Source organism: Electrona antarctica (assembly GCF_951216825.1).
Source record: "Electrona antarctica genome assembly, chromosome: 2".
Classification (NCBI taxonomy): Eukaryota; Metazoa; Chordata; class Actinopteri; order Myctophiformes; family Myctophidae; genus Electrona; species Electrona antarctica.
This window is the reverse complement of record NC_136807.1, coordinates 38,164,597-38,192,325: the sequence shown is the minus strand read 5'-3', so window position 1 is coordinate 38,192,325 and position 27,729 is coordinate 38,164,597. Positions and strand designations below refer to the sequence as shown.

At 42.3% G+C, this 27,729-nt stretch overlaps 1 protein-coding gene and 1 long non-coding RNA gene across 2 annotated transcripts; one reads left to right on the top strand and one right to left on the bottom strand.

Moving 5' to 3' along the window:
* The first annotated feature begins 335 nt into the window (after positions 1-335).
* On the top strand, positions 336-4,923 carry LOC306914579. The gene is made up of 2 exons (XR_013788706.1): positions 336-452; positions 3,011-4,923. It is a non-coding gene; the product is annotated as an uncharacterized lncRNA (long non-coding RNA).
* Positions 3,699-27,431, bottom strand: LOC306914572 (rho-related GTP-binding protein RhoA-D). The gene is made up of 5 exons (XM_079491671.1): positions 27,285-27,431; positions 13,342-13,497; positions 9,332-9,452; positions 6,081-6,211; positions 3,699-5,886 (listed from the first exon to the last, which is right to left on the bottom strand). The coding sequence occupies exons 2-5, from the start codon at positions 13,495-13,497 to the stop codon at positions 5,713-5,715; spliced, it is 582 nt and encodes a 193-aa protein (XP_079347797.1). The 5' UTR covers positions 27,285-27,431; the 3' UTR covers positions 3,699-5,712.
* Positions 27,432-27,729: the final 298 nt, after the last annotated feature.

Genomic DNA, 27,729 nt, shown 5'->3' with positions numbered 1-27,729 from the left:
ACCTTCTGTTTTTGTCTGCTGCTGTGCTGTGCTTTGCTTTGTGCTTCTGTCTCTTCAACCGTTCTGCTGCTCTCTGTAGCTTGTTGCAAAGTGATGGTGTTAATGCTGGCGCTCTGTTTTTTAAATCGAACCGTAGCTGACGTCAGTCACACGTGTCAACAAGGACCACCATGACGTCACCATGTACACACGCGTAACCTAGCAACGCGCGTTCAGCGCAGAAGTCGCGCAACGCAACAGCTGTTTCCGGGTCAAGGTGAACGTAAACAAACCACCGCGGTTTCCGGGTCAACGTTCACGAACGCGAACATAAACAAACGGTACCTCTGTATTAACAGTAACTTGTTTTTTCAGCGATTCATAGAGTGTAGAAATTGACTTCTGTTTCACCCTTCCTTCTGTATTCAAACCGCTGCTTGGACTTGTAATAAAACCTCAAACAAGGATCTAAAGTAAGTTTTTAAATGTAAAGTACGTGTTCCTAAGCATACAATTAATGAATCTAACTAAGGAGTAAGGCTTAGGGGATTTATTATTATTATTATTATTATTATTATTATTATTCAAGGCATTTAATTATGTGAGTCAAGTGCAAAGCAGGAATACACTGAGCGCACTAGTGTTGTTATCCAGGAGAGGGCAGCAGTGTTCTGGAGCCTGTTCTACCAGCTGGATTTGTGTAATAGATATACCAATATATAGACTTGTATTGATCCCATGAGGGAAGTTCAGTTGTCATCATGGCTGTATCACAGTATGATACAGAAAAAAGAGACACAACAAAGAATAAAAAAATATATAATAATGAGAGTAAACTAAACAAATAATAACGGAATGCAAACCAAATATTTTAGGGTCCTTCGCCTAATCGCCTTATGAGTGTCACGCAAAAAAGTAGCAAGCAAATAGCAGATCTACAAGCTTGTGAGCATGGCAGCTGAAAGGTTCTTTGTAGATTTAGATTATTATTACAAAACATACATCAACCATCGCTCCTATGCCACACAATTTTGAAACGCCATATAGTATAGTATCTTCGTGGCTGTTGGTATACCAACAGCCATTAAGAAATGTGAATCCCTTGACTCCTTCAAAACCGCTCTCAAAGAGCCCCTTTGGACGGCTGCAATTCGAAACTGGACCCTGTAAAAAAAAAATCAAGAGTCCCCCACCCCACCCTTTCTCACTGTAGCCTACATGTTTTTCCCTTTTTTACTTTCTTTATAATCATTTCCTGTTTTTTTCATAGAAGTACGTCTTTAAATGTTCTGATGAATTGAAAATGGAGGACCCTGATGTGTAAACAAGTCTTAGTGCTTTTCATGGTTTCGTCCTCAAAGTAGCAGTTTTTGTATTGACTACTTTCGGTTGAAATGTAATGTACCCATCCTACATACTGTGAAATAAAAATTCCAATCAATCAGTGCACTTCAGCCATAGATAGGCTACATTTTGGGCATTTGAAAATAGCCGATCTACAAGCTCACAATGTGTCACGATGGGGTGCATTGTGACCATGTAGATCTACTATTTTCAAAAGATTCATTTTTATACATTTCTGCATAACGAGTAGCCTACTTTTACTTTTGTATTTTAAGTACCGGTATATGTTGATACCAATACTCAAGTAAATTTGTAATAGTAGAGTAGTTTTACATTGCATTATTGATACTTTCACAAAGTAAAGAATGTGAGTACTTTTTTCCACCACTGTCAGCGCACCGTTGCAGTGGTGCAGATAATGAAAAGATATCCTGGGTATGTTGAACTTGGTTTGTTGTAGCACAGGGCTGACAGCGGCCTGCTGCTTGGACCTTCTCCATGGTGGTTGCCTTATTATGGAGGTCAAGTGTGTCTATGGTCAGCCAGGGCGACTGCAGGCAGAAGAGTTGTGATTTATTTTTATTTTTTTCTGTAGACTGATGAAGTGACTTAGCCTGACACTTCACTTCATTATTCATTAGCGATTCAGGGCTGGAGCCAGGCTTGAAGTGACTGGTTCCGTGGGACTAAAGTAAAATCATAACCAGCGATCATCGCTATGTTGGCTTGTGGTGGATTTTTCTTCCAAATTCCATTTTTGCCACGGACATACAAAATGAGTGGACAATAATACTGTATGACCTGAAACACAAAGTCCTGAATGAACATAAAAATGTTTGCTGAGCCTGGCCATAGTATCATGTATTGTACTGTATGCTAATGCTTTTGACGTGCCCTCTTGTGGAAAGATTTCACCCCATTCAACTGTTATCACCCGATAATCAAGAAAATGTTCATAATCAGCACATTAGTAAATCAACATACTGGGAAATCCGGAAGAGAAACTATGGGAGCGTTTGCTTTTTTGTCACTGATGTCAATGACGGAGGAATAGTTCACCTAACAATGAAAATTATGTAATTATCTTCTCACTATAATGACATTTGAAACAAAAGGTGGAAATTCCCATATCTATACAGCTCCTGCAGCATAAAGAATGTCTTCTGAAGTAAAATGATGACACTAGAAGTGGAAAATGACTATATTTAGACCTTTTGTTTGTTTACTATAGACAGTTTTCTAAAACACAGACATAATCGAGCAGTGTGTGCTATGCACTAAATAATGGTGTAAATGGGTGTTTGTGTCCTCATGTTTGACTTCACCTACAGTACATGTGTGTTGCATGAGTTGTAGTCTGTGGAGTAATTTTATGGTCATCCTTTGCCGAACTCTAAATAGCAATGACCTAAGTTGTTTTGGAGAAAGCTGCTACAAATATGTGCTGACAATCTCCCTTTGTGTTATGAACTGCGAACAAAGACATTTGTTTCACGTCATTTTCATTTTTGGGTGGATTGTTTAATGACTTCACCTTCACGAACGGCTGTTTAATATGCCATATGGGCTGGCTTTAACAAAACGTGTTCCCATTTATTGGTTAATAGTTATGCTTCCTTATACATGTAATGTTTGGAGACACTTAACAGCCATACTTTCTTTATTGTGTTTATTACATGTCTTTCAGATATACTACAGAAGCATCTTGGGATAAAGGGGATGATTTGCCTCAGTTGTAGTGACCAATGACCATAGATATACCACAAGATGTCACTGTGTCCACACTTACAGTACATGAATGCAGGGGTGAGGCAAGAGGTGAACTAAGGACAGATAGCCCACCCCTTCTCTCATGAGTAAACATCCCCTTGGACATGTTTAAGCTCATCACGGCCTCCATCCTCCTGGTTGGACGTTTTGCAGTGATCACCGATACTGTAGGGGTGAATAATTTCAAAATTCAGTGGGGAACATGTATAGGAACTGTCTGTCCCCCTGTCTGTCAAATAACAGATTTAAGAAAAGAGAGGGGTTTAATTACTTTAATACTTGGTATATCAATAAATGTGTGTATTGTGTTCATGTCATGGTGCGGGTTTGTCCACGTGTTCAAATACAATGACCGTTTACCCATTTATATCCATCAGAATAAATGTTTTCCTTCACTATGCATGTTTCACACAGATTTAATTTATTTGGTAAATATCGCCATGAATGCGCCAATATCATCAACCATGTACCGTATCGCTGTTCAAATGTATCGTTACACACCACTATTCTTTTATGTATTACCTCGTTTTCCTTGCTTACTGTAAACCGCTCTGGATTAAGACTGTCTGCCAAATTGTAAATAAACAAGCAAAGACATGTTGAGGTTATGTAGCATTTCAAAAATATTTTATTAACATGTTTTGTCTTACCCAGACATTAAACACCACACCCCTGTCCTGTTTGTAAAGCATCATCACAATCAGCTTTTTCCTCCTGACTTGACTTTAAGGTCTTTAGCGTGTTCTAGGCCTGCATTACTGTTAAAAGGAGATGGGCTTATTGGCCAGGAATTTGCCAGAGCACCACTGCCCTCTGATCCGAGATCTCAAGGCGTCTGATAGAACTGGACAAGTGTATGCAGGATTTCCATTCTTGGAGCTTAACATTGACACACTCTACACACACTTACCCAGTGATCTGCCATGAGCTCTAGTGTAGAGTGTTAGTGGGGAGGATACTGAACAGGGTTGATGTGCACTCCCAACATGCTCTCTATCCCTTTCCATCAACCCTGATGTCAGGAAGTAGCTGTTTAAGACTCACAGCTCATTAATCATCGCTTTTGCATTAGCAAACAGATTGTGAAACTCAAGGGGAGCTTTAGAGTTGATAATGTGGGATCCATCTCAAACCTTTGAGGACTTCTCAATAAGAAAAAAACTTGGTCTTGGTAGGAATTATATCCCCCCTACCTTTACATTTCACTGTCTACACGGTTCACATGGTTATAATACAGCTGGTTGGCTGGTGTGTAAAATCAACATGGCAGTTCAAACAGCCAAGGTATCTACTGATCCATGGTTTAAGAGTTGGCACATTGATAGCGTGTGTGTTTGTCAATCAAGCTGCGCAGATCCTTGTACAGTATATACAGCTGGATAATGAGCTGCCTCAAAACTAACTGTCTGCCTGAGTGGCAATGTTGGCGAGCGCAGTGGGGATTAAGTCCAGCAAACCACATGATATGCACTCCCCTTTCAATTAATGAAAAATAAAGTAACATCGCATAACTGCATAATGGGGTCTGAACGAGCCGTGCAGAATTCAGAGTGGGCACGTTATGGGAGGCGCTGGTGTGGCCTGGTTCGTGGCATGTCTGTCTGGGCCAGTGTGTGTGTGTGTGTGACTGACTGAGAGTATTGTTTCCGACAATAGGCCACTGTGTGCGGTGCCAGCCTATCCTTTCGCCCATAGCAGAGACAGAGACAGAGCAAGGTGCATTCTGTAAACAGCCCTTACCGTCTCAGCTCATGTAGGTTTCAGCGAATTAATATACATCCAATTTGAGTTTAACCTAGATGTACAGTCTTTGATGTTAGTGGCAAGAAGGAGGGGGGAAAAAATACGTGGGGAGCTCTGCCGATTCAGCACACTGGAAATCTCGGGGTGTAACATTAAATGGGTGTGGTAAAATGACCAGAGGACTGAAGATGTGTGGAGATACATGGACACAGGTGGGGGTTCCATATGAACATTTTACTTTTGAGTCCCATTACAACGAGCCAAATCTAAAAGAACACTCTGTGAGAAACGGTGTGCCTTTTGAGAGTGGCTATAGGCTGGGAGATACCGATTTAGAAGGCCTTGAGTAGAATGGGCCTCAGGGACTTTATGGGTTTAAGGGGTGCGTGTGCTGTGAGCTTCTTGGTCCTTCTCTGTAAACAATCATCACAGAGGCAGTGGCAGGATGACTGATATATATGTAAAGTATATATATATATATATGCACATATAAATACAAACATACATTCATACATACATACATACATACAGAAGGGGGGGGGACTGAGGGAGACAGGCTCCTCACACAAACACGCTGGTGAAGAAAGAAACAAACGAAAACCAGCAGCGAATGGAAGAACAAAGCATGAACAACGTGTGTGAGTAGTAGAAGAAAACAGAAAAGTACAAAAAAAAGGCTGATTTGTTTTGCTTTTAAACAGGTGTTGTCAGTCTTTCGCATTTGCCTGTGTGGCAGATCTGCGTTTGTGGTGTAAATATAGTCCAAGAAAGCCATTGGTTGGTTTTAAAGGTTTTTCTCCATGGATAAGGTCGTGCTGCGGGGAGGTCTTCCCTCAGTCGCTGATTGGTTGGTTTGGTTCGGCCCGTTTTCCCTCTTCACAGCAGCAGGCAGCCGCCCCTCTTCTTGCGCTTGCGCACCTGCAGCGCCGCCCTGGTGGCCATTTCGAATACCTCCCGCACGCCATCCTTCGTCTTGGCCGAGCACTCCAGGTAGCCAAAGGCACTGATGCGGTTGGCCATGTCTCTGCCTTCCTCTGGCTTCACTGGCTCCTAAAACAACGAATGCACATCAGTGGTTTAGAACAGTGGTTCTCAACCTGTGGGTCAGGAGGACCCCTAGTGTGTGTGCGTGCGCATGTGTGTGTGCGTGCGTGTGCGTGTGTCCAAGTCAAAGTTCATAACTGGTTACACAGGAGACATGTCTTACTGGGTGCTGCTGATAAGGTAATAAGATAAACACACACCTGTTTCATCTTGGCCAGCTCTCTGCGTGTGTGTTCATCATTCCTCAGGTCCTTCTTATTCCCCACCAGGATGATTGGGACATTGGGACAGAAATGCTTCACTTCAGGCGTCCATTTCTCTGGAATGTTCTCTATAAGAAACAGAAAGAAAGACAGTCAGTGGTTCCATTGAAGTCCAATCCTGCTGCTGTTGTTATCCACTTCACACATGCGCGCGCACACACACACACACACACACACCACCATTTTTGCCCTACAAGGAGTATTGGGAGAGTCCTTCCCCTTGTCACAGTGTGGAGACATTTATAAACACTCGAGAGGCCATTGACCCCGGGGCTGATTCTGAGTCTAGCCCAGTGCTGGTGAAGACCAGTGTTCTTGTTTCCTCTGTAAGGAGATGCCATATTGAGATAGTACAGTTTGGAATGTTAGCTGTGGTTCAGCCGAATCAAAACAGTATGGGAGAGAGCCCTGTGGCGGTGGCTTTGTCAGAGGGGGCTCTATATACATCATGTCAGCCAACAGGGACAACTTATTTAAAGATTTGTAGGATACCGAGAGCCTAGCCAACAATACATGCAGATATGTGCCCGGCCCGTTGGCTTACAGGAAATGTCAGAGCCTCTAGTTTGTAGCTGTAGAAGTCTGTGTCTTTATGCAGATTAAGAAGCTACTGCATGAAAATAAATTGTTTGCAGCAGTCAAACAATGTTGGTTGTTTAATGTAGAACACTAAAACACCAAACATCAAAATGCATGACATAAACAATGCATGACATAAACAGCAAACTAATCAATCTACTCAAGTTATGCAGTAATACAAAGTACCACGGCACGTGCATATTCAATCGGCCCCTACACTGTACAGTACATGTACACACACACACACGTAAATGTTCATACATGTGTATTGAGCCATATATACAAGCCCACACAGGCACAGTAGAATGCAAGGTCATCTAACAGTTATACATTTATTTTATCTTATAACCCCATTTCTTATCTTTCGTTTATTCTGCTGTAGAGATAGGTGTCCCAGTCCTGTCCCCTCTTGCGGTATTTATTTCCCTGAGGATGCTCCAAGGATTACTTTGCACCAAACTATTCTTCTTACTCACCGGATGTTGAAAATCTATGAAGCCGATATGTCATAAATCCTCACCTTACTTCTCCATACTACCCATACTTCCGTACTTCCATCAACTCCCTTTTACAATGATTACAATGTTATGTAACCTGCCATTGTGTGAATGATAGCAGGCTACAGATTCTTTTTGGATAGCTACAGCGAATCTGTTGCATTTTACCAGTGCAGTCTTGCCTACACTTCATGTTGTTTTAAGCACTTTCAGCCCGGCATCCCTATTTTGGGCAGGTCATTGTAGGCATAAAAAAAAGTAAAAGTAAATAAACAAAATAATGGGAGAGCGAGAAAAAGAACTTCAGAATATTATGTGAAAATAGGTGAGCTTGTAGATCAGCGCTATTTGAGCCATTCGTCATATGACTATAGGGCGTATATAAGCGGTTAATGCAGTGCTATGCAAGGCGTCTCATCTGTGGCTTCTTCCACAATTACATTCCACTGACTTCCAGCACATGGTGGACGGACTCGGAGGAGCGCGGTCACCACGCGGTCACCACACCTTGTGCTTAACCCATTTAGACCCGAGAACACCATTCTACTAAAGTCTTCTAAATCATGGCAGTTTTCTGATTAGATACATGTAGCTACATAAAGTGCTTAGATAAGCACTTTATGTAGACTTAGATAGCACTTTATACAGACTTATAGCATGTTACGTAGACAGCATTAGAATTGCATTTTATGTAGTCATAGCACTTTAGCGCAACAACCCGAATGACCCGTCCCCGCCCCGTCCAAGTAATGGGTTCATGACTCTGTCCATGACTGGACAACACTATGCAGATAGGCCTGTCACAATTAGTGGGCTTGTAGATCAGCCATTTCCACTAATGTTTTTTGTGTGTCAGTCGTTTTTGTATATTTGTCAAATCTACCCTGTGCAACTTCAAAACGAAGGAAATGGTCATTTTTATGTTCCAGTGTTCAATGACAAAACAATTAAATTGTTAATCGCAATAATTTGTGTGAAAATGTAATGTCAGTACTGTGCTACTGACTCAGTAGCACAGTAGCCATGATAGTTTGGCATCTACATTTTACTACAGCATCTACAGTGTTTGAAAAGAGTTGAAAAATATGCAGGTGAGCAATATTTACTGGCTTCTCCAGTAAATGTTGCATGTACACACGACCTGAACAGGTCTTGACATGTACCTTTCCAGTCAAGCTGTGGAATGATCAACATTTCTTCTTGCTCTGGGACGGCCCTTTTAGACTTCTTGTAAAAGAGGTGACCAGGTCTCGGCTTTAAAAACAAAACACCTTGCCAAGAGGTGGTCAGGCTGGCCAAGTCAGAACTATTTTTAAAGCAAGAATGGACCTATGGCCCACATACTTAATCAGTACAGAAAATCTTTCTTGTGCTGCATTCACATGGAATCAGGCAGACGGCAAACTGTGGACACTCATTTTAGTGGACGGGAGCAGGACGGCACGGCAGCCTGGCAGCCAGAACCGGTAACAGCAGACGGCAACACTGTTAAAATATTTCATCTTTTTACCGTTCCGTGCCGTCCAGCAGGTTTTGCCGTCTACCGCTTGCCTGATTCCATGTGAATGCAGCATTATACTGTACTTGCTTATCCTTTACTGGATACTGTACTATTCTGTCTGTTATAATCTTCTTGCAATAACTATTACCATGACATTAAGTCTTATTTTATTCCACAATAGTCATGTCTTGCACCTTCCTACCTACAGTATAGGACTACCTGCCTAGATATGTCCCAAACAGACCCATCAGGTCCTCCTGCTCGATGTGCCTAAAAGAAATGGCAACATAAAAAATATGGTATAGCAGCTTTCTGCTTCTACGAACAAACTCCCACTAAAGCTTCGACAGGCAGCCTCGGTAGACATTTTTAAAGCACAGCTCAAGACCTACTTCTACTCTTGCTTTTAGTTGAGCTTTTAAAATCGTTGTTATTCATGTCCTCCCTGTATCGCCTTATTCACTGCTATTATTTTAATGTTTTATGCCTTTGCTTTTTTTTCCTCTATTGCTCTGTAAAGCACCTTGAGCTGCATTGCATGTCATGAAAGGTGCTATACAAATAAAGTTGTATTAAGAACATTGATAGCAGCCAAGTATGTCGAGCCTTACCTAAACTATCAGGGCTGTCTATGGAGAAACACATGAGGATCACATCTGTGTCGGGATAGGAGAGAGGCCTCAGTCTGTCATAGTCCTCCTGGCCTGCTGTGTCCCAAAGTGCCAGCTCCACCTGAGAAGATCAAAATCACACTTGAAGTGAGGTGCGCTCTTATCATACATCATCACATTCCATGGTACACACAGACACACAAAGCTGGGAATAGGAGGCCCCTCAGAAAAGAACATCATATTTACTTAACATAAAACAGAGAAACGATGGAGTCTTAGATGAGGGGATTGGGGAGACAGCCAGGGTGCCTCGCTCATTTAGAATTAAAAAGGCTAGAAATACAGTATATTGGGGCAATTCATGCCTTGCTTGTTATTTAACCCATTAAGATTTTAGTGTTGGTTATCCAAAAATAGCAGATATAAAAGTTCACAGCACATCACTTCATGCAAGCTTGTAGATCTGCAAGTTTTAAAGAATCTTTGACTATTATAAAAAAAATGTAAGTGGACATTTTTAACTCAAATCTTTACTTCTGGGGGTCCCTGGAACACAAAAGTTGTTGAGGTGGGGAGTCTGTGACCAAATACCTTTTGAGGGGTCCTCGACATGAAAATGTTTCAGAACCACCGATATCGCAACACAAAACTGATTTAGAAGACATTTGTAGAATCGGCTTCAGGTCTTAATCGGTTAAGACAGAGATATAACAGAAGGCGGAAGTGGGAGAAAGAAAAGGAATAAGGGGATTGAACATTATGGGTTCTGACAACCAGACCTGTAAAAACAAATCCCCCTGAGCAGGACATGGCTGTCTTCCTGGTTGTTATTAATCAAACCGCTCCTAAGAGGACTCTATCTGGGCTGCTCTATAGATGGAACAGATAACTCTCCAAAACAAAACCTGTACTGCAAGAAAACGCAGCACGCATTCAGTCTGGGAATGTGCTCCGCAGGAATGTCTTATGTACAGTAGCCTAGATATGTCACTTTTCTCATCATGTGGCCTGTAAGCTGCCGAGGCCCATGGTATAAAAGTCTGCCAACTGAATGCAGTCACCACACACACACACACACACACAGTATGCTTTTCAGTCGAGACAAACTGGCAATAAGTTGAGTTCTGGCAGACTAGATCAGCTTTTATGCATTGCCGCTGCTGCTGCATGGGTGTGCAAAGACTTTAGTCAGGATATAATCCCCCAATGGTACATAAAACCAGATGCTGGTAGGTGGGGCTGGGTGGTGACATTTAGTGGCTGTGAATGATGTTTGGTCAGGCCTACTAGTCTTGCACTATAGTTGCTACACTTAAGGATCTTCTATCCCAGTGGTTCCCAAACCTTTTCATGTCAAGGACCCCCAAATTGACAGTAATTAGCCCGCGGACCCCCATTTGAAAAGATATGCCAGGGAGGGACCCCCCATAAGAGAAGATTTGTACGGATCTAGCAGTGATTCTCAACCCGTTTAATTTCAAGGACCCCCAGTTTGAACTGAATTATGCTACGGTTCCCTATTTGATGGCATTTGCAAATACTTATTTTCTATCAACTACACATCCCATGAAGCCTTGAATTCATGGACATTACTTTGTGTCACATTCCTGACTGAGCCAATAATTTGATGAAAAATTTAAAATCTCCATGAATTCAAGGCTTCGTAGAGTGTGTAATTGATTGAAGATAACTTAAGTAATATACACATACAGAAATGTGCACGCACGTGCACACACACGCACACACAAAAAAAAGATAACAAAAACATGATGTTTTAGTAATATTGTTCCTGCTGTTCTAAATACAGCCAACCAGGTGAAGAAATCAGATTGAGGCATCAACCCTTTGCCTTTCATGAAATATCTGAGAACTGAGACATTAAGATTTTATGGAAGACGCTTCTGTGCTAGTTTGACAACTTGCACAAATGCTCTTAATAACCAAAAATAGCCCATCTACAAGCTCTGCATTGAGATTCTATGGAATCCATCCAACTGACTGAAATCAGTCGTGGCGACTCAGAAGAGAACTATAATCCATGCACTCTCCAACTCTGTCCTGGCATTCTGTCACCACTGGGGGTCTCCCAGGAGTCAGCAAATAACTCGGCCATAATTTAACTTTCATCACTGGCCTCAGTGTAGACCCCTGGGGGTCTCCGGTCAACTAAAGGGTTTAAGTGGTTAAAGCAGTGCTAGAGCCAAGCACCATGTTGCACAAAATAAAACCCTCAGATTTCAGGAAGTGAGCTGATCCAAGGTTTCACAGCCCAGGAAATGGGGACAGGAAATGGGGCATTAGTCATAATGTATTGTACAAAGGTGGGTAGGGAGCGCCGGGGCTTGCGCAGGAAGGAAGTCTGTGACGTTCCATTTCCTGTTGTTGACTGCAAGGTCTGCACTTCCTTGCCAGCCTCGATAGACATGAGGACTTCCTGTCTGCGCTGCCCACTCATCTCCCTCTCAACCACCATCCATTTCGCCCTCTCTCCTATCATTGTTTGAACTAAAAAAGACTTCCCGTGCTCAGCTTTTTTCTTTTTTTTTTCTTCTTTTCTGCCTTTGATAGTATTAAGTGAAGATGGACAGGAAAGAGGGAGAGAGAGAAGGGGAGAGACATGCAGCAAAGGTCGTCATGAACGGGACTCGAACACGTGACGCGCTGTCAGGCCAAAGCCTATATGTGGCATGCGCCTGGACCACTTGGCTTGTGAGGGTGATTCTAAAAATGTCTTCTAAATCCAGTTTTCTGAAAAACATTTGTTCGTTGCTATATCAGTGGTGCTCTAACTTTTTTAGGTCAAGGACCACCAACATTATATGCATTTGCTCCAGGACCCTCATCTCAAAATATTTTGTTCCAAGGACACCCAGAAGCTAAGATGAGTTAAAAATGTTAAAAAACAAAACAAAAAACAGAACAGATCTGCAAGCTTAGCTGTCACAAATAGAACAGATCTACAAGGTTACAGCATGTGCTTTTTTTGTATTGTAACCAATTTTATTTTATAATTGCTGCCCATTTCATGTTTATCGTGCTCTTGGTAAACTCATCAGGCTTCTGGTTCATTATATTTGGTATTTGTGGAAAAAATCTGAACGTTTTACCGTAATTAAATGTCTAATACTGTGTAAAACTGAAAAAGCACAGCCCCCCTCATGCATTAGAAGGACCATATCAGTCACCAGAAGCAGGGACATGTGTTGTCCAATATGGTTAAAATTTGAACTTCAACAGGCTTCAAACTGAGGGAGGTGTATCTAATAACATGAAGGTGTCTGGAGGTCCACACAAAATAATGCCAGAGTAAAGTGAAATAAATACCACTTTAAGCTCTGCACTAATGCATGCACGCACTACGGTTATAGCCCGGTGTCTGGCACACTCCTCGTGCCATGTTCAGCGTTTTGTTGATCATGATGAAGAGCAAGTTTATTCTTTTGGCTTTTATTTGACTTTGGCTTTTATTTGTCCCTTCTGCTCTGTGTGGGTCGGGGACTGAGCCCCATCCTCTTAGAGAAGAGGACGAAGAGGACGGAAAAACAAATGGACCCTAACGAGTTCCATTTGTACTCTCAGAGTTAAATTAACATTGATCTTACAATATGAATTTGGTCCCAGAGATGGAAATCCCATTAAATTTAGGTCCGTCTGTAGAACAAAGGATGTCAAACTGTGAGTCCTTGAAATGAAAATGGTTGAAAATCACTGCTAGAACCGTGAAAATCGTATGGGGGTCCTTGGCATCTCTTTTCAAATGGGGGTCCACGGGCAAATAAGCGTTCATTTGGGGGTCCTTGATATGAAAAGGTCTGAGGGATATCATAGCAGTAGCGCTCATGTTACTGTAAGTTCGGTTTTTTTTAGGTATGCTACCTTTTTCTACACCAAATCTCTTCGCCCCAGAATAAGGACGCTACGGTTCATGTGGTTAGATCCCACAAGTGCAGATCACATGTGTCGCTGTGTGTGTGTGTGTGTGCGCGTGCGAGTGTCCTTCACGACATTACCTGCTTGCTGTCCACCTCAATGTCAGCGATGTAGTTCTCGAACACCGTGGGGACATAGACCTCAGGGAACTGGTCCTTACTGAAGACGATGAGGAGGCAGGTCTTTCCGCAAGCGCCATCACCCACGATCACTAACTTCTTCCTGATGGCTGCCATCTGCCAAACAGAATGGAACACTTTTAACAACGAGGCGTCTTTAATCTTTACTCAACGATATAAGAATAGAAATGGTGCGTTACATCCGCCTCTTCACAAACAGTCCCAAACCGGAAGTGGAGGAAATCCAACTAGTGCTGCACAATTAATAGAAAAAAGGTCGCGATCTAGATTCAGACACCTATGCAATCTATCTCATTTCTAAGTTTGAGCATTGGTTGGCTAGCCGCTGTCCAATTCATTTTAGTTACTCTTACGTTTTAAGTCAAACACTTTGATGTTGTCAGTTCAAAGCCACAGTAGTTGGCTCCGGGACTGATGCCACATTTACCTGGCATGTACACACACGGTACACACAAAATAAACAGGCACAATGAAATCAATACAATCTCAATGTCAAAATGGGGAGGTTCAACGTCTTACTCAAGGACATTTTGACATCAAGCCAAGAGGAGCTAGGGAACAAACTGGGAACCTTCCATTTCTTCCTGAACCACGGGCCGCTAGTCACACATTCATTCTTTATTTGATCCACTCGTGGTGGTGCACAGCAATTCATAATTACATGTCATGAATTCATGATCAAAACAACTCAATTGTTGGCCTCAATTAGTCTGTCTTATCTCTGACAAAGAGAATGCAGCATGGGCAAAATAGGAACAAACTCCCACACAAGCATTCGAGTCACGAGCCAATTCTTGGAAAAGCATGGTTGTAGCATGGCAATTCATGAAAGGGGGAGGGGAGGGGGCAATAAGTGAAGTGAGAGAGAAACCAGAGAGAGAGAGAGAGAGAGACTGAGGTACTGGTATTAAGAGGGGAGGAAGGGAAGGAGAGAAGAGATTTCAAGTCTGTTGGGGGAGCCGCACCCTCTTCCCTTTCCTGGGCTGTGTCCTGTCCTATGTGGGCTAGGTGGAAACAGAGCAAGGCAAGGCTGAGGGTTCGGTGTTGGCCTGGAAAAGAAGAAAGAAGGGGAAAAAAAGGCAGCACACCAGAGTCCTGGGAACATTGCAACCCCCCCCCCCCCCCACACACACACACACACACACACAGGATGCAATGCTCTACATACTGTACAGCTGTCAGCTGCCTACGCATAGTCTCTCATACACCAGCAGCACCTCCTCGGAAAAGAGAATGTGCTCCTGGCTGCTGCTGCTGCATCACCTTGGCCTAATAATTTATAGCACCGTCCTACAGGTTTGGTTGGTGACAGACAGTGCACAATTCTCTCTCCAAACTCTTTTTACTTGCATCCCTGAAAGGTCAGGCGTGTCTGAGTGCAACCTGGCTTGCAAGTGAAAAGAGAAATGGACGGACACACACACACACACACACACACACACACACACACACACACACACACACACACACACACACACACACACACACACACACACACACACACACACACACACACACACACACACACACACACACACACACACACACACACACACACACACACACACACACACACACACACACACACACACACACACACACACACACACACCACACACACACACACACACACACACACACACACACACACACACACACACACACACACACACACACACACACACACACACACACACACACACACACACACACACACGGATCAATATAGCCATCTACCGCAAGCTGACAATAATGGAGAGGAGGCAGTAGGTGATGAGACAACTGTTTGGCTGGCTGCCAGAACAGACATCAGTGTTAATTTTGACAGCAAATTTTGATTTAGTTTTAGTCAGTCTTTTTTTTTTAACATGTAATTTACTGAAAAGTTTTAGTTTTGGTCTAGTTTTAGCCGACTAAATATACGTTTTGTCGGCTAAATTATTTAGTTGGCAAAAAAAATAATATGGCAGGCCTTGATGATCTACATTACAACATGTCGCAGCGCGACACGTTCTGAGCTTGTAGATCCTACTAGATCGGCTATTTTCAGAGCGGAACACCCAAGTGTAACCAAACAGTTTGTCATCATAGCTTAGTCTCTATTTAGTTGTTTTGCCTGTAAAGTGCTCTGAAATGGCACTGACTGAGGTCCTTTGACACTTGTCCACTGAAACTGAGACAAATTAATTCATCTACTGAAACAAATTTCTTAGTAGCAGGACAACACCTCCTGGAAGCAGGTCTTCATTTCCTAATGCAGTTAGTTGTGCCAAAACCACACCCTTTAGGCGTGATGTTTGAGGTCATGTTCTTTCGGTCCAAATGACAGCATGTAAAGTGCAAATTATAAAAATCATTAATAATAATATAAATGGAGTACATGTTGTGATTACTTTTATTATTGGCATTCACTTCCTTGATGAAAACACAAAAACAGACTGATTGAGAATGTATCTATTATGAAGTTCTCAGCACACCAGAGTCCTGGGAACATTGCGCACACACGCACGCACGCACGCACGCACGCACGCACACACACACACCTCAAATTCTGCCCAAACCCAACCCGGCCCAACGTTTTAGGACCATGTCGGGCCTAAAATCTATGCTAATTAGTCAGGCCTGATCAGTTAGGGCCGGGCCTTAGTTTTCACTTTTCAGGCCTGTTGAGAACTACAAAGTATTGAACTACTGCCAACTTTCAAACCGTTATCCTTCTGCAACGATTAAACACTTAAAATCTTGTTAGACCAACCTTGGCCCACTCTTTTTATGACTCTACAAAAATAAATCTCTTCACCACAATTATACTTTTTTGTAGAATGTTGTTTTCAGAATGCAACTTCACCATTGAACATTCAATCGTCTCTTAACATTGCAAAGCAGCCTGTGTTATGTAATAATTATGCAGGTAATTAATTATAGGTAGTAGTATAGCCTTTGTTAAGTATTCTGCCAGGCTTTTATAATAAATAAATACTTGACTGCATTTCTTGTCTTTTCCACTTCATTTGAACACAGCTCAATGGAGACATTTTAACCGAGTAAAACGTTAAGAAATGAAATCGATTTCCGGCCGTCTGGAGGCTGGAGCAAAGGTCAATTACTTGCGGGCGTGGTGTTAGTACAACTGCATTATCCAGGGAAGAAAGATACACCTCCTGGAAGGGCTGGTACATTCTGCACAACACGTCTGGTTTCACTCTGCATGATAAGGAACACTGCCAGATACAACGGATGTACGTTTTGTATACGTCTCCCCCCCCCCCCCCCCCATTCATTCACTGTATTACACTACACAATACAACGCATGCAGAAGGCCAGTTTAGCACTGAGGCTTACAAAGTGAATTATGTGCAAGAGCTAAATGAGTGTTTATATTGTTATCTTATCCTGTAGGCCAAGTCATGCTCACAGCTTGTATTAGCCATCTAGGCATTTGCTTTGGTGCACTGTAATAACTAACTACCAACTGCGTTATTACTTATCCTCCACATATTTCTTTAGCTGGCACACACACACTCACACGCTGGGTTGTCTCTGGAGAAAGCCACCTGTTCTCTGTGATAGCAGGCTGCTGCTTAACTCCATCCATACATCATACTGCCACTGCCTTAGGACACACACACACACACACACACACACACACACACACACACACGTGACTTAGTAGCCACGGTACAAGCCTTTCCATCCGCAGTAAGAGATAGCTTCACAAAATGGAGCTTGTGTTTTATTTCTCCCGACACGATACAGTAATGCGGCTCGTTGCTGCTGATGGCTGGCTGGCTCAGAGTGCTGCCTAATAAAAAGTGCAGGAATAGATCTGTACTTTGTAGAGTGATGATGCCGAGGGCCCCTTCTGGCCTGTGTGTTCCGTTACAGTGTGTTCCGTTACAGCAGTGGTTTTCAACCCTTTTCATATCAAGGCCCAATATCTATTCTGCATTTGAACCAAGGACCACCATTTGATGACATTTAGCCTCAGACCCAAAACGAAAGAATATTTTGTTATCCTTGGATAAGACTTTGTCCACAGTTCCATGCTGTATTGATGTGGTGCCATAGCGATAACAGAACAGGCAAACGATCAAAATAACATTCTCTAATTGTTTAGACTTAACTAAAAACAAGTAAAATAAGAATAAAAACCAATAAAACAAATGGACCCTTACAGGTCCATTTGGTTAGAATAGAGTTAAAGATCTATAAGGGTCTATTTGGTTACCAACTCTCCATCATTTAGCTGGCGACCACCTGGAACGCCCTCAAGGACCACTGGTGGTCCCCGGAGGACCACTGGTTAAAAACCACTGCGTTACAGGATAATAAAGTGCCATATTATGGGATTGTGAACCTTTCCACCTGGTTGGATTTAGTCCAATCCAACCAGACAAGACATACGTTTTTTCCCTCTCCCTTTCCTGAAGTCAGTGTCAGACACTGTAAGATTTCACCTCCTCATTCCAACAAGTGTTTGCTAAAGGATAGGATAGTAACACTGGCATGTGAGTGCAGAAACCTGCATAACCGAAAGCACAACACCTAAAGGTCAGTCGGTGGTACCAACGATACAATGCCACGGATTGTGCTCAGGCTCAAGGTTTTTGCTCTAATGTTGAGCAAATTCATATGAAACATAAATATAACATTATTAACCTCACCTCATTAAGAGATCAAATGAAAAAGTTGAAACCCCCTGGCCTACACCACTCCCCAATGCAATTAACCCCATGGCCAGAAGCGTTTTAACATTGGCTTACTTTCAAATCAACTGTACAGTGTACACTAAACTTAGTGACATTTTCAAGCAATAATTAATTATCCCTATGACTCGAGTTTCTTTTGCCACGGGGGTGCGTCAGCCGGAAAGAAAACTGAATGGTTGTATGCACTGCCACAAACATATACAGTAATATACCATAGAGAACAGACAAAATGGATACGATGACGATTGCAAATCAGCATGTGCTGGCTTGGTATGAAATTGCTCATATCTCTGACAATGTATGAGACCGTCAGAGTCAGAGACGCTGTAAACGAACCAGTTGAATGACAACTCAGCCGTGTCAAACCCAGGGTTCCATGACTCACACATCACGTTCACAAAGCAATGGAGACTGCAGTGGGTGAGCCATCAGATTCTCTCTCTCACACACACACTCTGACCTTCCCATTCCCACGTGACTACACTAGAGAGAGAGTGTGTGTGTGTGTGTGTGTGTGTGTGTGTGTGTGTGTGTGTGTGTGTGTGTGTGTGTGTGTGTGTGTGTGTCTCTCTCTCTCTCTTGGGATAAATTGGCCTGCCTTAGTGCCTTGCATAATGTTAGTCCCCAAGTGAGGTTGCAAAAAAGGGCAAAGTTCTCATTCCTCTCTCAGCAACTAGTGCTCTTTTTCTCACAGGCAGGTCTGGCGTCGGTCCCGTGCCAGAGTAGTAACACATTAGCCAGGGGCCATTCTTGTCCACTGGACAAGAATGAGGAGGTGGTTACTTACATTAACACACAAAAGCTTTATTGAGTTTCAGGAAGACTAGTAAAGAAAGAAGGAGCTCTACCCGTTTCTCAAAGTTTCAACCCACTTCCATTCACATGCATCTGTGACCACAAAGTATCCATGCAAATCATGTATTTGAGGACCTGTTTGATTATGCTAAGCACAGGATATTCCGCCTTTTTATTGTACGATGGCTTTCGCTTACACTGGTTTGGGAACTAGGTCATGCTAAAATGACGAGTACTGTAAAGACTAAAGAAAGTGCATATCACAGTCACAAAAAGGTCTAACAATTAGGGCATGTAGCAAAAGCCTGTCTGTTTTTATGCAAAGGCAAGCTAGGCAAATGCTTATGCATTAGAGTTGTTCCGATACAAATATTGGTATCGGGTACTCTACCCTCAAGTACTCGGAAACATAACCAAAACATCCAATTGACACTAGGCTGAACGAATGCAACGGGAGCAAGTCAGACCCAACACTGCAGCAAATCACCAAAAACAGCCAATCTACAAGCATAAATGACAACTGACAAGTGTAGATCTGAGATCGATCAGCATCTAAGAGAAAAAGTCGGTAAAATAAGTGGTTACTCAACAAAAATAAAAAGTACTCGTATCGGTACTCATATCGGCGAGTACTAAAAATTAAGTAGGCTACTTGTACTAGTAAAAATGGTATCAATTGGTATGGTATGGACAACTCTACTATGTATACTCATGTCATGGGGAAAACAAAAAACAACAGAGAAATAAAACTTGTTCTGGGCAGTATCATATCAATGGCATTATTATACTACTGTTTATGCTGAACAAAGTGAACATGCTGTACCTTGATGTGGCTGTAGGTACACACCCGTGTCACATCTCACATGCAATGACATCATTTGCAATGAGTTAACTAATCTGTAACACTGTCTGAAATTATGCTGCTGCTTAATGATAAAAAAAATATATACAACTAAAATATTTTATTTCATGGAGGCCCGGCCCGGCCCTAGTGATTAGCATACATTTTAGGCCCGGCCCAGCCCTAAAACGTCAGGTCTGGTCGGGTTTGGGACAGTACGTGAGTACGCGGCCTGAAAAGGTTGAGAACCACTACCTTAGGGTGCCTCGGCATCCACTTGAGAAACCCTGGTGTAGCGTGAGGTAAGAGCATGCCAATGTCAAACACCAGGAAGATTTAAACAACGTCAACACAGTGCTTACTCAGCTGACATGACATTAACCATATGAACCCTATACTTAGTGGCACAGAGTCCCCCAGCAACCTCTACTTGTAGGTAGCCGCCTCCCTCTTTTCCATTTACACCAAATATCTTGGCCAAATATCTAATATATATATATATAGATAATGATTTTTTTTCGACAAATGTTAACCCCAGAATAAGGACACTAGCTAGATTAGTAGGGTTCAAGAGTTTTTTCAGCTGACCAACCAACATATGAAGTTTGTAATTACATTACAAAATGCCTCTCTCGAGGCATTTTGGGGCCTGCTGATACATTAGCTAGCAGTAGGGATTACAGACAGTACAACATACACACTGTTGTGATTGTGTTGAGGAAAGAACCAATAATCTACTTAAACCCCCCCACCCACGTCTCTCTGACAAACAGCAAATTCTTCGAAGAGGAAAACGAATTTACCATTATTAGTAACTCTGTTATCCTGTTGCATGTTGTACTGTACACTCAGTGAAAGTGAGGGCTGCACATATTGATTCTTTTCTTAGCGATTCTATCGATTACTTTCAAGAATCAATACAGTTTTATTTGTCACTAACTACAAGTAAACGCAGTGAAATGTTAATGGGACATGTAAACATAAAATATTTTTGAACTGAAAAATATTAAAGCATATTTTGTTGATATATAATTATAGATAGAGTTATGCGTGTGCAAATAATGTCTGACTTTTTAATAATAGACTAAATCACAAGTCTGATACACCACTTAAACCTGATGTTGTACTTCACCATATAATGGTGTCATGCTAAACAGAATAGCATTATGTGAGGTCAGTGTCTACTGGTATTGTGCTGCATGCAAAGTTTGACGCCCGATCGGTCGGTCAAGCAGTGTAGGCAGTGGGCACAGGGACACAACTTAAGCACACACACAGATAGACAAACAGACAGGGGCGAAAACATAAGTATTCACCCTCATTGTCTGCCTCCTGGCGAAGACAATGACAGACGATGACCAACAAAGGGTCACAGAAAGTTCACACGCAACATTAACTCTCTGTGTGTGGTGGATGAACCATGGAAGGACGTAAGCGCTGTGGAATGTCTCACCCACTTTAACACCCTTATCCCCTAGATACACAACACCCCTGGTCCCAATCAGCCTTTATCTCCAGTTCTCTTTCCCCAGGTCCTCTTGCTTCCGTTCACTTTTTCCACTCACAGGCTTGTTAACCACATGAACCCTACCGTTCCTATAGGCAAAAATAGCCCGATCGTCAAGCTCACTACACATCGCGAAGATTCGTGATGCAAGCTTGTAGATCGGGAGATTAAAGGGGGCAGAGGGGGGAGAAAAGAGGGTACCCACCCACCGGTCAACTAAGCATACAGGTAGTAGTGTGTTGTGGTGGTCAGATTATGCATGAAGGCATAAACCCATTAAGACTTGAGGCTGATTCTCAACAAAAAAAAAGGAAAAAAAGTATTCTAAATCCTTAATCCTAACAGTTTTCTGAAAACCCTATGCTGCTACATTTGCGCACACTTTATCATGTCAAGGACCCCTGAATAGCCAAAATATAAAATGATTAGCTCAAATCTAAAATGCCACAGATGCTTTCCCGTTTTATTTTTTATGTTTTTTTTATGTTGTTTTTTTTGCGGCTTTCGCCTTTATTCTACACCTTTCATAGAGGGACAGACAGTAGGCCGGAAGGAAATTGGGGAGAGAGATGGAAGTCGAACCTGCGGCACACCGCCAGACTCTGACCACCGGCCAAGGTGCCCGGACCGCTGAGCCACGGCCCAGGCCGATGCTTTCCCGGTTGGGTTAAAATCTACCCACACACCAAAACAATTTGTGTGCAAATGAGTGCCGTGTGGTAACACAACACAAGTTTAAAATAATGCTAGAGGAAGCTTGATTTCTCACCACACAGGGGTTTGTTTATGTATCTCTCAACTCATTTGCATATTATACACAGTACACACACCCTGCGGTGAGTGCTAAACTCTGGTCGACCTGACCCGATCATAGATACCACAGCAGTGCTGCAAACCGGCAAGCTCTAGTCTCTCCAAGCTTCCTTTTGTCATCTTTAATTGCAAACATTATTCAGGCAAATAATGTGTCAAATCATTTCTGCCTTTTACTGTACTTCTACGCTCCATGAGCACAAAACAAAGTAGCGGCAGCGATTCCATTAACCGTCATTCATGTCGAAAGGTCCCACTTTTAGCACTTTGCTGCAAAGTAGCAAATCATGGCAATTGTTTTCAATTATTACCAGAATCTTTTAGGTGCTATGATGCAACTCCAAATATAGGCAAGATATCTTCACTTTTGGTCCATAGATAACATGTTTACAATCCAATATATTCTCGCAAATTCACTTGCATTGCACACAAAACAGCCCTAGTCTAATGCAACTAGAGGTGCTCCGATCAGGTTTTTTGGGACCGATCCCGATCACAGATTGTTTTTGTCACGATCAGCCGATACCGCTACGGGGAAAATTTGAATATTGCCTAAATTATAAATATGTCAAACCCCACGTCAAAACTGTTCCTGTGTGTGGGGAGGAAGGGGAGAATGTTTAGGCCTGTCATAAAGATGCAAAATGATATTATACTATATATCTGATTTACTTTTATACCACTTAAATGGTATAAATGATCGGTTTCTCCAGATCGAGTAAATTAACAAACACCGATCGAGTCATTTGGAGTGAAAATCGGCCGATCACCAATTGGTTGCCGATCGATCGGACTCGGAGCACCTCTAAATGCAACCATGTTATCTGGTTTTAGATTCAGATCTTGTCCAGGTGGGGTGCATACTTAGTTTAGACTAGTCATTGGTTAGACATGGGTTAAGGTTAGGTTTAGGTGTGCTGCTCCGTGGGAGGTTAGGTTTAGGGTGAGGGTTTGAGATAGGTTGTAGTTGTAGGACTAATGACTGGTCTAACCAATGACTAGTCTAAACCAAAAACTGTGTAAACTAAGTACTGCACCCGTCCAGGTAGCTATAGAACCCTGATAACTCCCACTTTTTAAACTAGAGCTTTCACCCAGGTCATTTTGGGGTCAAAGATACTGTTGAGAATGAGAAATATTGCTGCATATTTGGGCTCCCAAAACTATACATTTCAAACATGTTTTAAGTCTAGCTATATCAGATTGGGCTTAGACTTTCTGGCCTAAACCCTACAGTTAGCCTGGGGCTGGCTGGTAGTAGGATGCATGCTATAGGGGTGTAGTGAGGGAGATGAAATGGGTGCAGCAGGCTGAGCCACGGACCCAAGCAGACGTTTGAAATAGGACAGAGCCATCGAGACTCCCCCGGCCCAATTTATCACAGAGCTCAGCCTGGCTCAGAGTAGAGAGAGGAAAACATATCAGAGATTTATCCATTCATCCACTCCCGAGCTTTCACCGCAGTTCAAACAGACAGACAGATGGAGCGACTCAGGATGCAAGAGAGGAAGAGACGGAGGGACAGGAGTAGAACAAGAGAAAGAATGGAAGACAGTTAGACAGAAGAGAGAGAGAATTGAAGCACATGTGAAAGGGGGGGGGGGGGGGGGGGGGGGGGGGGGATCAAGCACGATTCTTGCTCAAATGTTTCTCCATTTTCCTGCGCAAGAATTGAGATCACGATTTCACACGATTCTCGTTTTTTCCCCCCATAAAAATGTTTAATGTCTTTAGTTGCTGAACCTTATTACTCAAATGTGCCATGGAGCCAACTACTGTGGCTTTAAACAGACATCAAAGTGCTCGACTTAAACCTCTCTTTAAGTCTCTCTCTTGTTGCAAAAACATGAATTGGACAGCCAAGTAGTGCTGCACGATTCTTGCTCAAATACAGAAATGAGATTCGTGTCTGAATCTATCACAATATTTTTTTCGGTTAATTGTGCAGCACTAAAGCATATCACTGAAAGTCTGATTAATATTCCACAGTGAAGAAATAGGCCATAACAAGTGGATGAGAGGAACTTGCAGAGTTAGATAATCAGGATTTGGGGGGGGAAAAATTATGACTGCATTTATCTTCCCCGAGTCTTCTACAAAGACTCCCACACCCGCCTTGCTAATTCGCTGAAAAAAGCTGACCTGATTGTACCCCCCACCTCCACCATCATCCTTCCTCTGTGTGTTCCTCTTTGTCACCCTCCCTCTCTCCTTCTGTTCTGCCTCCTCTCCTCCAGGCTAGTACTGTTCTAGGTCTGTCTCTGTCTAATCCCATACTCTCTCTCCCATTCTCTCTCTCTCTGTGTGTGTTGCAGTGTGATGTCACCATCAGGGAGGTAATGTTCTGTATCCTTAGGGTGCCACACTCCTCCTCAACCGCTGACAAGCACCAGCGCCAACAACAACTTAAAATCTGAGCAATACACTATATATATTGATACAGTATCGAATCAATAGTGTGTAGCTTTGTATCTTTTGCATACTGTGCCAGTGTGAACGCAGCATCAGTGTTGTCTCTTCCTGGTGCCCTATTTTATATTTTCTAACTTTTTTTCAAATATTGTGACGCTTTTAGATCTGCTATTTTTTTAAATGTTTAAACGTTTTTGCAAGTTCTGCCAATAACATGCCAACTAGGGACCCACAGGTGAAAGTGGTTAAATGCTGCCTGCATTACATAACAGTGTACATTTTCTGAACTTGCATGACTATTATCCTTTATCCACCTAGTTATGTAGACTTTACTAATTTATAAATAAATAATCAGTGAATACCTTTGTGAAAGTACCAATAGACATCCCCGCAATAATATCAATGGTGATTATATTATGGGCAAAATGTCGATAGGTGTGCCGGTATATGCTGGAAAAAGGTTGATGTTGTCCATTATGGCCCAGCCCTAGCTTAAACACAGAGATAACAAACAAACAGGCTAGATGGATTAATGCCAACATTGTCATTTGAGCAGTCCATGTACTATCATTATGTCTCAGAAACAACGGAAGTGTAGGAAGTTACTACTAATAGGAGCTTGGACAATAAGCTTGATTGAGCTTGACACACGCTTGTGTTTAAAATGCCATTTTAAAAGCCACTATGCATATTGCCTACAGTAAGTATGCATCTGCTACACTCCATTAGCAATACAATTTATGTTCGTCATGAAACACTAAGACAACAAGCGAGGCATTTCTCACAGCTTTGACTCATGAGATCTCTCAGTCTCTTTGCCATGTGATGTGACCATGACATTGATCACCTAGTAGACCACTGGTTCCCAAACAGTGGGTCGGGACACATTTTTATGGGTCTTTATGTTTTGGTTTCCTACATTTTGTTTTTATTTGTAATCATTTATTTCAAAACATTTTCAACTGTGCATTCCTAGGTCAATTGGCCAAAGATACTAACTTGTGTATGGCAAAACGGAAAACAATTTTCACTTTTTCCTCCACCTTTCCTTTTGGTGCACTGTGTGCACGACTGCACGTGTGCCGACTAGGGTTGGTCCTTTAGGATTTTAACGATTCCGGACCAGTTCCGTAACAAATACCCCTTAACGGTTCCCTAGTAGTACTAGGCATTAACCAACAGGTCTGTAACTCTGAGATAAATGGTTTGAGCAACCATTTGGTTACATTTGTATACTCAAGAGTTATGGTGGTCCTTGAAAATGTAAAGTTTTAGAATCAATACCTAAATACCCAAGTTTTAGGTATTGTAATTGCATAGCAGACATTAAGTCCACATACCAGCTCCGACAGTGTGATAAATACATAAAACAGTTCCAGAAAGCCGGTTCCAAATGTGATGGAAGCGACTCCGGTTCCTCAATGTTGGATGCGATTGCTTTGGTCCTGGATGATCCCAACCCTAATAGTGTCGACTGTGTTGTCATGCGAGAGATAATGACCATGCCCATGGCATTCTGTCCAAGTCCACTACCTGTGTGAATTCTTGCTTGGTCAGCAGTCAGCTGTTCCTCCACAATGACATCATACACGGTCCACAAACACACACACACACACACACACACATGCACGCGCGCACACAAACACAGGCGCGCACGCCGAGGATGTGGGAGAATCTTTGTGAGCAATGAGCATTCCTCCTCAGTAGACAAGAGAGGGAGGCAGGAGGCTGCTGCCATGTATTGTTGGAACACCCAGTGTATTACGACGTAGCAACTGAAATGGGGAGTAGCCCGCGATATTCCACACAAGTCGGAAGGTTTTTTCGCCAATTAGTTGGCGTTATTTGTGCGAGAGCAGCAATGTGCCAAGGAAGGAGGAAAAAAAGAGTTTATGGAACATGATGGTCTTGTTGCTACAGCGGATCAAAAGGGTGTGGTGACTCCTCGGAGAAAGGAATGTCCTCAGGACAGAAAAAGAAAACGTTTAAGCAGCCGTTTAGTAACACAACAGGCAAACAAAGAATGAAAGGTATTATTTTACCGCAAAAAAGGGTATTTATTTATTTTTTAAAGGAAAGGTGTTGTATATCATCATCCCACTAAGTAGGCTATGCTATTGTTTTGCGATTCTTTCCATCGCATTCCTAAAGTCTCCGGTTTCCCCCCGAATAAATGTTTCGAATACCGATCGATTCTCGCTCTCACTGGCCAAACAGGTTCTCTCTCTCTCCGAGAATGACGAGAAACTTTTCATAACAACTAAAGGTAGGGCTGCCTGACGGTGACGTTGTCACCGTTGGTGTTAAGATAAGAAGTGAGTCCAAACACAAACAATGAAGCCAACCATAAAATCAAAGTTATTTGCTGTAAACCAACCGTTGAGTTTGTAGATTAGATGTGTGGTGGTGTGGAGCACTACAAATAAAAAACATGACCCGAAAAGATTTGTGTAACGGACGAACATGCAGAGGTTGTTGGAGGAAGGAAACAGGTGTGTCCTCCTCCGATTTTCGAGGATTTTCGACGATCAAACCAGTCCAGAACGCAATGTAATTCACTGTTACTTAATGAACATACTTTAGAGCAACACAAAGTAACAAGTCTCAACTCGCCGAGCTTGTTGATCATATCAATCCGGGGCTAACCGAAATGCCTTCCTCCTTCAGAAAAGACTGACACCACCTACTTTTTCCTTCAACGCTCAAAACTCACTTCTGAAGTCGAAATCCGCATTTACATTTCAAATAACGGTTAAAAACAAACAACAATTAACAACAGTGAACATTAATTGAGTTTCTTTCTCACCTCTCCCAGCCTGTGCTTTCAAAATCCAAAAGAACTCCCGTCTCGTCTTTTCTCGGATTCTCCAGTCCTGAGCCAGCCTAGTGTCGCCCTTCCCTTATTGCAGCGAGCTCTAATCAGGATGTATTGGCTTTGCTTTGGGGACTCTTGTCAGAGTTGCCAGGTTTTGTGTGAGAGAAAGAAACCCAGGTCTATGAATGGAAAACAAGCCTAGAAGCTATGGCCCTTACTGAAAGTAACCGATCTACACGCGTCGCGTTGTGAGCTTGTAGATCTTCTATATATATTATTATTATTTTAAGAAAAAAAAAGTTTAATATATTTTTTAAATATTTAACAACACAAATCTTGTAATTGGGGTTCCTTTTGATTGATTGATTGAAATATTTATTAACAGTTTGCAGAATTACAGTACATTTCAAGCACAAACTCAATACAAAGACTGTTA